The following is a 13401-nucleotide window of genomic DNA, read 5'->3' on the forward strand; positions in this document are numbered from 1 at the left end:
CCCTTCCCAAGCTGGAGACATGTTCCTTTTCACACACTTTCCTTGGCTGAACAATGACACAACCTTAATATACTTTATGCATCTCTCTATTTCATTTAATATGTGTTTGTGTGAGTTATGTATTTTCTTTCATTCTATTCAGTCTGGGCACGGTCTTCATCCCAACTATGTTTCATTGTTCATACCAGTTTACAGGTTGTTATCCTTGCTTTTATCAATTTGAATACATTACAGTTGTTTTATTTAATTTTATTCCTCTTGCATTTATATGTATTCAGTTGGGTCTGTTTCAGCCCTTTTAAACTTATACTTGATCTCTAATTTTTACTTGACGAGGGATTATTAAGTTCTTCCTAGTCTGAACTGCTTCTTTGTTTCTTACAGTCACGTGCAAAATGTCCTCTTTTCCACACCTCCAGCATGCAGTATTAAAGTCACTGTTTGGTGTGTGTCTCTGCCTGTCTCTACCTCTTGCTCTTCCCCACGCATTCCTCTCCCTCTCTTTTGGCCTCTGAGACCTCCCCTGTAGCCTCCACTAAAAGCTGTGAGAACAGTGTCAGCATCGAGGCAAAACTGAGACCTCTCTTTCCGTTTCACCACTGTCTGTGCATGGTTAGCATATTGAAACGCCTCATCTGCTGTGCCCGTATCTTGCATGTTACCCAATTCTTTTTCTACATGAGACCTAATGGGTGGCAGTAATCCTTTAATGAAAGTGCGCCCAAATAGATCTCTATTTTCCTCTTTCTTTTCCCATTTTCAGTTCTCCTTTCAGCTTCAGTTTCCCATGCTTGGAAAAGTTTATATTCTTCTTCACGTTTTAATTTCTTCTTTGGGTCTATTGTTAATGTAATTTCTTGTTTCAGGGCAGCTCTCAGCTGGGTAACAGCTGAGGGATTGCATTTCCCTTCCCAGCTGTGGTTTTTAGCTTTTTGTGGATTTCTCCACCTATTTGCACTTATTCTACCTGCTCCGGTTTGCTGTTTTTCTAACCATTCCTCATCAGGCGTTAATTGTGCTTGTTTATTCCCCATTTTCAAAGATTTTGCTGGGCCGTCACTGGCACGCTTGACTCCAGAGTGGTTTACTGATACGGCCTTCTACTTCACCCTATAGGTGAAGCGGTACCAGTTTTATGAGATGAAACCCAACCGTTCTCCTTTGTCACCAGTACGTGAGCCTCAGCAAAGAAAACAAATAAAATAGAAGTAGTTCAGCAGCGTATTGTGCTGTAAAATCAACTTACTTCTAGACACACACATACACACAGATAGACATTTGCGCGCTAATTTGTTACGAAGTATTTAACAGCTACCTCTGAAACTGGTCTAAACTTAGTTCTTTTGGCCTTTTGGCGAACTTAACCTATTACGCTGCGTTTCTTAAATAATTTGTCACGAGATAATTTCGCTACCTCTAAAACTGGTCTAAACTTAGTTCTTTTTGGCTAACTTAACCTATTTTACGCGTTTCTTTAATAATTTGTCACGAGATAATTTCGCTACCTCTGAAACTGGTCTAAACTTAGTTCTTTTGGCCTTTTGGCGAACTTAACCTATTTTATCATTTTATTTTACGCGTTTCTTAAAACCTTCGTGGTCGCTTTTACAAAATAGTGTTTCTCTCACCCTCAGACGCCTCACTGGTGATTCGGATCGTCAGACTGAATCCCACCGCCGTGGACCAGACCGCCCGGACTCGAACGCCCCGGGTCCTCCTCGTCTAAGAGGGCTGTGCACAGACTTCGGTGCTGGCTCCACGGCGCCAGGAAACAGTGTGCCAGATCCTGGAACAGAGTCACAGATAACAGTTCTGATATTTCTGATCCGCTCGAAGGACCAAAATAAATGTCAAGAGATTTATTCTAAATGACACTTCTTCAGCTGAGAGTCTAAGAGTGAAGAGACACACACTGTAGATCTTTACTTGCAAGGGCGGTCACAGAACGCTCACAACAGAGTGGGGGCCCTGTGATCAGCGCTCTGTTCTTGCACTTGTCTTTATTTATATGCAAAAATAATACAACAGTGAATACGTCTATTCATAGGCAGAGGAAAGTTAGTGCGTAGGGAGTGAAGATAAGAGCGGTTTAGGTGTATGCATGTGTGTTGTGGGATACAGAAAGACGTAGCCTCTCTTCTTGTTAGGGAGCGCAGATAAAAGTGTCCAGCTCTCCTCTTCCTGCTTGTTCAGCTATTATCGCTGTGAGAAAGAATTTATAAAACAGTCTTGTAGTGGACAACAGTCTAAGTCATCAAAAGGTCAACATACAGTATTCTATCATATGCAAACTTATATCATTAAAAGCTTATACTGACTACCAGTACAATTTTCTATTGACACATGCTTTTTACTGGGGTTTTTTTGTTTTGTTTTTTAGATTTTTAAACTTCAAACTGGATCAGTTTGACATCCCTACCTCTCTATGTATTGCAATAAATTGCTGCTAACCATCTTTAATGTAAATCTGTTCTTTGAAGACAAGGCTAAGCATAGCTTTGCATCATTGCTGGTCAGGCCTGTTAAGTTAAATGATGCAGAGTATCTTACAATATGGCAGAAAGGCAAAATTGCAAAAGAATGTATGTGTTTGGTGCAAAAAACCTCTGACAAGTTAGGATACTTATTTTAGTAGGTAATGTTTTAATGTTGCTATATGGATTATTTTGGTAGTAATCTTGTGTTTAACAATACTTTGATACAACTCATGGCTGAAAATGAATGGGTCACCTGAAGATTCACATCACAGACAAATATTGTATTTCCTGCTATGAAGGAAGCAGGAGATGAGAACTGTTCAGCAACTCAAGTTGGAGCTGTTAGCTCATGTAATTCAAGCATGAATGAAAAATGTATTCTGATTTTGTTCATTCCAACAGATTCAGAAGATTTTTTATCACCCAGAGTATGAAAAACAATAGGTAGTGAAGTAACTATCCAAATGTTTTCTCTTTTGAGGTGACAATCTTCTGCAGTCTTTCACCAGATGTTTAAATCAGATGTTTTCCATTTAATGATCCACAGTGTACACTCGTTGGCAGGGGAACAATATGACAACAACCCCACCAAGGCTCACAATTCTGGAAGAGCATGTGGGAAATGGAGGAAACACAACAACAATGATCAGTGGCTAGTGGATCTAAAAGCAGAGCATAGCAACCTCACTGAACAAGATCCAGTAACCATCACAGTGGCAGACATGCAAGAAAGTCTCCAGTATGAAGAACTGCACAGCATCAGGCCCTGACCTGATTCACATCTACAGGGTCAAGAAGCTAACTGCACTTCACAAGCGCCCGGCAACAACACAACGCTAGAGGCCTTTGTACTTCTTACTGTCAGTAACTCATCTTTGATTTGGACACATTTATTAAAAATAATAACTGAAAACACTATAAGTGCCACAGGGAGTAACAAGGGAATCTTAAATTTCATTCAGTTTAATTGTAGGCAAGTTATTAAGTTTACTAAACTATTGAATCATTCAACATTTTTCTTTCTGTAGTGCTAAAAATTGTGACACAATGTTTTTAAATTATGATGTCTTGCAGTACATTTTGTGATTTTTTGCACTTTTACAAATAAATTGATAACAGTCACATCTTGCTTTGTTGTATAATTTCTCTATTTAAGCTAGTTGTTTAGAGGAAATCGCTGCAATGACGGAATATTACTCACTGGATTAGATTGCCCAAACCTAATATTTGAAGGAATTTTAAGCAAAAAATGACCCACTGCTAATTTACTGCAAACATCCTGAGGATGGACAATTACCGTGCAAAGTGTGTTAAACATTATAGGCTCAAGTTACAATTGTTTCTGGACCATTTTGCTTGGAAAATGGAACAAATGTACAGACCTATTTGAACTGGAAGACTCACCTTTTACCAGTGTTTGCACAGTGTGCCTTATTATCATGCACTTCTGTGTCTGTCTTCCTTTGTGTTGACTGTCTCTCTGTTTGTGTATCCAAGGGTGTGGTGCTCCTCCCAGCTACCTGTTTGCGCATCTGTCATCGATCATAATATCAGTGCTGTTATACTGCTGTCCACACAATGTATTCATATTGTCAAACACAATGTATTCAGAATAATTTCGTACTATCATAAGTTTGCATTCAACAGCTTATAATGAGTCCTCCATATCTCCCTCCACCTTTCACAAAACTTTTGTAATGTTATGTTTATGTTACAGACATCATAGGTTGTCCCAACACAGTTGGGGGCTATTTCATTTTCATTGTTATATGATGCCACCAATTTATACTCACTGACCCTTTAAGCCTCCGGCATGACAGCGTCTCAGCCATCAGACTCCATCACCATTGTGCAACTGCCTGCCATTATTTCTACTCCACTCAGCTCCTCATCCCTACCTCTTCATGTGTTGCAATAACTTGCTGCTAACCATCTTCATTCTCTAACATTTCAGAACACTTATTTTAGTAGGCAATGCTGTGATGTAAACTTATGGATTATGTTGGTACTAATCTTGTGACAACACTTCTAACAGTAATTTGATACAACTCATGGCTGAAAGTTAAGGGGCCACCAGAAGCCTTACATCACACATAAATATTGTATTTCCTTCTATGGAGGAAGCAGGAGCTGAGGACTGTTCAGCAACTCAAGTTGGTGCAGTTAGCTCATTTAACTCAAGCATGGATGAAAAATGTATTCTGATGTTGTTTATTCCAACAGATTCAGAAGATTTCTTATCACCCTGAACATGAAAAATAATAGGTAGTGAAATAACTATCCAGTTGCTGTCAGGTGATGATCTTTTGAAGCCTTTCTTCTGTGGAAAATAATGACAACCAATGTTAATAAACCATGTAAACTAGTGTTACGTAGCAAACTAACCACGGTTTCTGTTATCTAGTTAGGCTAGCAATCGAGTTTCTGCAAGAAATACACATAAAGACACAAACTGGAGAAGAATGACACAGGTAGATCAGATACTACAGAAAATGGTCTTTAGTCTGATGTCTAAGGAACTTGGAAAAAAAAGTATCTGGACTTCTTTAAGTTCCTTGAAGACGTTTCACCTCTCATCCGACAGGCTTCTTCAATTCTAAGGGGATGATATACCCTGTATAGCACGACACCCCAGTGTATTTCAGACCCAGCCACACACCCGAGCAAAAACTAGTTCATCCCAAAGACAGAACTCCTAAACAGAAACTTAACAACGTAGTGTATGCTGTAAAATGCAGCGAGGAATGCTCAGACCTCTACACTGGAGAGACCAAACAGCCACTTCATAAACGCATGGCACAACATAGAAGAGCGTGAACACCTCTGAGCTGCTGAAAAAGGCCCAACACAGACTGTACTTTCTGAGAATTCTCAGGAGGAATAATATCACACAGAGACTGCTGGGTCCTTTAACAGAGCCTCCATCGAGAGCGTATTTACGTACATGCAACTGTACTGTTTATAAGATTGGGGAAACCTGCAGTCAGCTGAGACTGTAGAAGTCACTTGGATGAGTGAAGAAACGTTTCTCCCACTGAAAACGCTACGTCCAGATGAACAGAATCAACAGCATGCATCAAGACATATGAATATGCTGTGTAAATTGATTTATTCTTGTACCTCCATGCCACAGTGGCCGAATTCTGCACACCAGTGAAGAAGTGATCATTTTCTCCTCTCATTTTAATAAATTGAGCTGTTTGGTCGTTGTTCCCTAAAACATATCACAAAAATGTTAATTCGCAAAAATCAAAATTGGCTGTATGCAAGCAGCAATACATGAAAAAAAAAACAAAAAAAAACGCAGGAACCACCCTACAAGCTAGTTTACTATAGCTTATTTTTGTGCCTCTATTCTGAGCACACGTAAAACAAAATTGCAAGCGCAAATGTTGCATTTTGAGCAGAAAATTATTTTGAGTGAAGAAAAGTTTAATTTGAGCAAAAAAAATTCATTTCTGCGTGCAAGAAATGTATTTCAGTGTTTGCTATTATCCATATACACACACAATAACAACCCCTCTTGCTCAGTTGTTGGCATTTGCTCTCGATCATTCTCTGCTCTGTGAGCTGACAGACATCTGCAGACCTGCTCTCAGTGTGTTGTTTGCGCTCACAACATCTCTGCTTCGTGTGCGCTCCACACTCTGTACACCGTTATAAGTGTGCCACAAAACCAATCAATCACAGACTTGGATGCAAAAATTCTGATTGCTGTTATGGTCTCCAGTCAGTTCGCTAGCTACTGCATTCCAGAAACATGGTCCAGAATGTAGCTAAATCCATTTTTGGTTAGTATGTTTAATTATTTTATTTTAAATTATATAATTTTAAGAGCATTATTGGTTTTCATCTAGTTTAAACCAAACCACTCCACTGGACTTAGCTACGGTGTGCTGTTAACAAATTGAAAGTTAACAGCACCTAAGATTAGAGCCCAGATAAGTGTCACACAGAGTTCTAGCTGCAGGCACATCTCTTCACCAACTGATCAGGCCAAAAAGCCGCTAAGAAGCCACTATTAAGGAAAAGCAACAAGCAGTTGAGATTTGTTTGGGCCAAGAAACACAAGGAATGGACATCAGACCAGTTAAAATCTTTGCTTTGGTCTGATGAGTCCAAATTTGAGACCTCTGGTTGCACCCACCGTGTCTTAGTGCGATGCAGAAAAGGTGAGTGGATGGTCTCTGCATGTATGGTTCCTAACGTGAAGCATGGAGGAGGAGGTGTGATGGTGCTTTGCTGGTGACACTGTTGGGGATTTATTCAAAATTGAAGGCACACTGAAACTTGTGATAGTAAAGAATTATTATGAATACTCTGTTTATGAAAATTTTCCAAGCAAAAGGGTTATTTCCTCTAAACAACTAACTTAAATAGAGAATTTATAAAACAAAACTAGATATGACTTTAATCAGTTTATTTTTAAAATTGTAAGAAGTTGCAAAATGGCACACTGAAGCAGCACCAACAGCGACATGCCATTCTTTCCAGTTTGCGTTTAGTTGGACCGTCATCTATTTTTCAACAGTACTGGACAATAAAATAAACATCTGAGTCGTGTCGGGTTCTTTGGGTTACAAGGACAACGACCCCAAACACACCTCCAGGCTGTCTAAGGCTATTTGACCATGAAGGAGTCTGCTGTGCCAGGTTTCCTGGCCTTCACAGTCACCTGATCTAAACACAATAGAGATGGTTTGGGATGAGATCAACCGAGTGATGGTAAAAGGGCAAACAAGTGCTCGGCATCTCTGGGAACTCTTTCAAGACTGTTGGAAAACTTTTTCAGGTGACTACCTCATGAAGCTCATCGAGAGAATGCCAAGAGTGTGCAAAGCTGTATTCAAAGCAAAGGCTGGTTATTTGAAGAATCTAAAATATAAAACATGTTTTGAGTTGAGTTGAGCACATTAACACAATACTATGAAAAAAATGAAAACAACATGGAGTGGGTAATAGGTAGTGATTTGTAAATAATTGGACAGGAATAACTTAAGCGTATTATATTATATCATACTACAGTCCTAACTAACTCGGCAGCTCATTGTCTTTCTCTTGTCAACACTTTTAAAAATAGAACTCATGTTAGGGTCGTGCCTGCCAGCAGGGTCTGATATCCTCGTGTTGGTGTTGTTCCCACATCATCATAATTGTGATGTCATAGTTTTGCAACTTCCAAAAAAAAAGCGCCTTAAAAAAAACTACTTCACTTGCGAGAAACCGCCTCTGTCCCATCCAGCAGTTTGAATTCTTTGAATTTCAGGATACATTTCTTTAATAAACAGTAAGCATTATACATATTTTTGTTGCGACATTGGAATTTCATATATGAATTCATTACTTGGCTTGCTGTTTGTTTGCTAGTGATAGAGTACTTGACGACAGCATTAGCAAACCAGTGTCCTCTAGACAGAGAATTGAGTGTCAGTGTTTTATGATATATTATGAAAGTACAGTTAAATATAGCTGTCATAAAATGTTGTCAGGAAAAATACAGTAGTTTCCTGATCATTTTACTAACATAAGTAAAGAGAAAATCATCTAAATAGCCCAGCCTGATGGTTGTGTGCTGAATCAATGAATAAAATTATTCGTTGCTAGCTGTAATCAGTCTGCCTTTCAAACCAATATTTACTTCAGCTTTCTGCAGTTTCTTCACCTGATTAAATGGGTATGAAAATATTCTCCCGAGCATCTTTAAGTTGTGTCTGACTTCACAACAAAAAAAAGGAAACAGAAAACATGATGATGAGGAAGACTTGAGTATAAAACAAGAAACACTTGTGGAACAATCACTCAAGGTCCGTTGTGTTGTGTTCGTCCTGTGTTTCCAGTTTTGAACTGCTATTTATGTTCATCCATTAGGCGTGTCCAACGTTGTTCAGACTTGTTTTACCAATTGTTTGAGATCATACACGTGTTTTAAACAAGTCATGTGTACACTTAACTTGATGCTTGGACTTACTGGGTTTTTATGTATCAACATTTGCATATTTACGTCATCCTTCTCATATGAGAGTTTCATATTTTATTTGAACAAAATCAGGGGTTAATCAGTGGCTGTTGATCAATAGTCATGACAATTTCCATATTAATGATCAAGAAACTGACCTCACAGTCCATTGTTTAATCAGTGGGTTTGTTTCAGTCACTGTGCGAAGAAGTCACTTGGATATATGCTAGATGCACAGAATCAACTTTTTGGGATTTACTCACCTGGATGACACCGAGACACTCTGATGGTTGTAGCAGTCTTTGATTTTGCATATAATGTCAGCACCACACACTTTACTGATCCAGCACCTGGCATTCACTAGCTCTGGCCAAGAGCTTGTAAGTGCACACCAGCCACAAAACAAAGGAATATTGAAATTTTACAACAAAAACATGTTACAAAGCACATGTGGTTTGATAGGTTCCTCACAGTGTTAGTGCAAGCCAAGAAAATGCCATCCAGCCACCATATTTCTAAGATTTTGAGGGCCATTTACAAAATCCTCAGTTTTATAAAAATTTAGAATCAGAAAATTAGAGGTCATCCAGGTCTTTATGTCTTACAACACTGCTGCAGTTTAACCAATTGGTGTGTATTATCTGGCTTCATGGATAGATAAAGTTGGGTATCACCTGCATAGCAGTGAAAATGTATGCTATGTCTTCTGATGATACTGCCTAAGGGAAGCATGTATAATGTAAACAGAATTGGTCCTAGCACTGAACCCTGTATCCATTGAATACTGAATCCATAATTAACCTTAGTGTGTGAAGAGGACTTTCCGGTTACATGACCAAATTGGAGTCTATTAGATAGATATGAGATAAACCACTGCAGTGCAGTACCTGTAATACCTACAGCATGCTCTAATAGAATATTATGGTCGACAGTATCGAAAGCTGCACTGAGGTCTAGCAGGACAAGCACAGAGATGAGTCCACTGTCAGAGGCCATAAGAAGATCATTTGTAACTTTCACTAAAGCTGTTTCTGTGCTGTGATGATCTCTGAAACCTGACTGAAACTCTTCAAATTAGCCATTCCTCTGCAGATGATCTATTAGCTGTTTGACAACTACTCTTTCAAGGATTTTTGATATGAAAGGAAGGTTAGAGATTTGCCTCTAATTAGCTAAGATCGCTGGGCAGGAACAAATACAAAATAATCACTGAAAAAAGAATTTGTTGGTAGCTGTAATCAGTCTACTGCCTTTCCATTTTCTCTTTCACCACATTTTTTACTTCAGCTTTCTGCAGTTACTTTCATCCCATTTTCTTGACCTGATTAAATGGCTATGAAAATATTCTCCTGAGCAAGTTGTGGGTGATTGCACAACAAAAAAGGAAAGAAAAACATGATGATCAGGAAGACTTGACTATAAAACAAGAAATACTTGTGAAACAATCACTCAAGGTCCGTTGTATTGTTTTTATCCTGTGTGTCCAGTTTGTCTACTGCTTTACTTATTTAGGTTCATGCATTGGGCGTGTCCAACGTTGTTCAGACTTGTTTTACCAATTGTTTGAGCTCATACACGTGTCAGAAGTCATATGTACACTTAACTTAATGCTTGGACTCACTGCATATTTATGCATCAACATTTGTATTTTTAAATTATTCTTCTCATATGAGAGTTTTGTATTTTATTTGAGTAACACACTTCACTGCACCAACATATGATTATTGTATGTTAATGATTATGCTCAACATACATTGGCCACCTCGTCTTAAAAAAGCGTCTGGACTTCTTTAAGTTTCTTGAAGACGTTTCACCTCTCATCCGAGGAGCTTCTTCAGTTCTATGAGTGATTGGTGGAGAGTCCAAGATTTAAGGTCTATTAGGAATGTCCCTAAGAGGGTCATGGACCCCCTATCAATTTTCTGCCCAATCACACAAGGCAGGGTGTGAAAACGGGTTTAGGTCACAATCAGCCAAGGTTTCAGGTGAACCCATTGTGAGACCTTGCTCACTCTATCATGTGACTAACAGAGATCAAATGGTATGGGCAGAGGTGATCCAGTAAGGTGATGCACTAATGAATAAGACTAACTATTCACTTTAGCTAAAGTTGTTAAGTTCGCTAAAGAGTTGGGATGCTGTGTAAGACATAAATAAAGCTAAAATACAAAGGTTTGGACAGCGTTTTGCATGTTTCCTTACTGTAGGGGTCTCTGCAAGCATACAGGGCTCTGAGAGGGTACAAGATGACAACTTTGGAATTCTACTAGAAACAGTCGATCATATTTGTTTGTCAAAGCTGAAATCAGGGCAAACTACGCTAAATTAGCTTTTTAGCTAGCAGCTACAATAAGCATAAAGGTTACTGTACTGCCATCATTTGTTAACATGACGCTTGTTCTTATACATGTAATACATTTATTACCAACCTGAGAGTTTATCCGCTGGTCATTCGACATGACGAATGACTTCTGAAGTCTTAATTCAGCTCAAGACGCTGTAGATTCCCATCAGTAACGCTATCAGTCTGTAGTTCTATTAATCTGCGCTTGAACCGAACCGGATGTAAGTCCCAAAAACTGAATTTTGGAACTGAAATTGAATTGTAGAACTGAAACTGAATGGTGAGAAGTGAATCTGAAATTATTCGAGAGCTGAATTTTAAAGGATAAAATGCAGTTTCAAAGCAAATCAATTCATTTTCAAACCATAAATTCAATTTCAAATTAGACTAATTCAAATTCAGTTTTCAAAAGCTTTCATTCAAGTTACAATTCAGATTCAATCCGAGTAATTCAAATTCAAATTTAACTTATTCAAATTCAGTTTCTGATGGCACAGATTTCTGCCCATACAAATGACCCAAGATGTGAGTGAGCGTTAAGGCATCTGGGAAGGGATCTCAGAACTGAATTATAGATGGCAGACAGTTGGTGTCGTAAACCACCACCTTAAAAGATGGATGTTCACAGTGGACATAGATGGCTTATTTCACTCCTCTTTCAAATCAACTGTCCAAAATGTGAACATTGGCATCCTCGGTTGTCTTGTAAAGTTGGCTCTTCTATGTTGTGCCATGTGTTTTTAAAGTGGCTGTTTGGTTTCTCCAATATAGGGGTCTGAACATTCCTTGCTGTACTGTACACCATATATGTTGTTATGTTTGTGTTTGGGAGCTTTGTCTTTGGGATGAACCAGTTTTTGTCTGAGTTGGGTCTGAAGTACACTGGGATGTCATGTTTGGAGAAGGCTCTCCTGATTTTTTCTCCCAATAGAAATCTGGGACTCTCCACCAATTACTCTTAGAACTGACAAAGCTTCTCAGATGAGAGGTGAACTGTCTTCAAGAAACTTAAAGACGTCCAGATGCTTTTCTCGCCAAGCTCCGTAGACTACGATGACCTGGATGACTAAGAACCCTCACAGACATACCCAGTTTAATTTTTGTTTAGTGAAAATCTAAGTCTCCTTTTGCCTTTTGTTTTGTATTCTTGTTTAATTGTCATCCAACCTAAATAAACGGCTCTTTTGTTAGGACCAGTCCTGTCTCCGAGCGTCTGCATTTGCGTCGTCTCTTCTAAAACGCACTCGCTAATCCAGACAGCGCTGTGTGTCACTCCTAAGATCCCAAGTATATTTTTGTATTATACCTTCAAGCAGCTGTTTTTCTTAGATTTATAATGTACATATTAATGCAAATTACACCACTCTCATACACCATGTTAGTCTTAGTTTTTCTCTTTTTTAGCTAACTTAATTTTTACTTTGATTTTCTTTTTTATAAACAGTGTGTATATGTACATTTTCGCACTCTCGTAGTATAAGGCCCTTAACAAGCGTCCGTGGTACTTTAACTTTGTTGTTTATTTGTTGTTTAGTGTCGACTGTAGTACTTTTATGCTTTAAAATGTTGCTGTAACACAAGTTCCCCTGAACTGAAACTGATACATGTGTTATAAAGATTCTTCTCAACTTTGTGACTGCAGTGCAGCTGGTTTGCTCGTAAGTTGGAGCACAAGCATCTAAAGTGTGCCAAAAGCTCTTGTGGCTGTCCTGTGTCACTGTCCAGCCTTTCTTCAACATAGTTCTTGTAATCTTTCATTTCCTACAAAGTTTACAAAAGTTTCTGGCGTCTCTAAACCTCAGATGTGGCGAAAGGGCTAACAGCAAATGGACTTGATCTCTCTGAACAATAATAATTATTACCTAAACTCCACTCCTCCAAGAGCACCACTATGGATCACTGAAAAATCACATACAATGTGAATTGCTATAAATGTCTGTTAAGTCAGTTTCATAATGAGAGCTCGTGCTACCTGGCTACATTAGGTTTTGCATTCTGGATGCTTTTTCCAACAGTAACCAGCAGGGATGAGTAGCATAGTGAAATCTATGCAATCATTAAAAATGTAGTATCTGTATCATAGTTCCTTCTTATGTTCCAAAGGCTGTTACTTTAAAATAAGACACAACAAAGAGAAAAGTAACTTTATTTTGAATGGACCAGAAACCAGCAGTAAACAAATCTAAAGAGGAAACAGCAGAAAGATTCTGTTATCCTTTGGTAAATTGTCATGTAGACACCTGTTATATAATAAATAATGATTTTTCAAATCATAACAGTAGCCTTTATCCAAACCATTGAGCCAAGTTGAGCTATATAATCTGATTATAGTGAAAGTGTGATATATAGTTTAATCATCAAACTACTTTAGTTTGGTGATTTACCTGTTTTTAAATTTCTGCAGTAACACAAAAAATCTAATTTCTCAGTGTTTCACATCTTCATTTCATGGAGTTGCTCTGTCTCGATCCTGTAGATATATAAGGACACAGACAATTTCATTAGTACAACCAAAAGGTCAAATGTGTTATGTGAACTCAAGACTCTGACAGGATATGCAGGTTTAACTGCAGCTTTCTTGTTTATGTTCTCATCACATTGCTTGTAACATAGTAATGCCTGTC

The 13401-nt window shown here is 38.4% G+C and overlaps 1 protein-coding gene across 3 annotated transcripts in view; it reads right to left on the bottom strand.

Moving 5' to 3' along the window:
* Nucleotides 1–13401, bottom strand: part of LOC116322632 (deoxynucleoside triphosphate triphosphohydrolase SAMHD1-like) — an 83217-nt gene that overhangs the window by 35967 nt on the left and 33849 nt on the right. Inside the window, exon 17 of one of the 3 annotated variants that reach the window (XM_039604235.1) lies at nucleotides 12944–13247. The exons of 1 other annotated variant lie outside the window; for it this stretch is intronic. In XM_039604235.1, the coding sequence (XP_039460169.1) occupies nucleotides 13224–13247 (24 nt within the window). In that variant the 3' untranslated portion in view covers nucleotides 12944–13223. Of the gene's footprint in view, nucleotides 1–12943; nucleotides 13248–13401 lie in introns of those variants that run through there. One more of the 3 variants, XM_039604233.1, reaches the window with a different exon arrangement.

Source organism: Oreochromis aureus, linkage group 20 (genome assembly GCF_013358895.1).
Source record: "Oreochromis aureus strain Israel breed Guangdong linkage group 20, ZZ_aureus, whole genome shotgun sequence".
In the NCBI taxonomy this organism is placed as follows: Eukaryota; Metazoa; Chordata; class Actinopteri; order Cichliformes; family Cichlidae; genus Oreochromis; species Oreochromis aureus.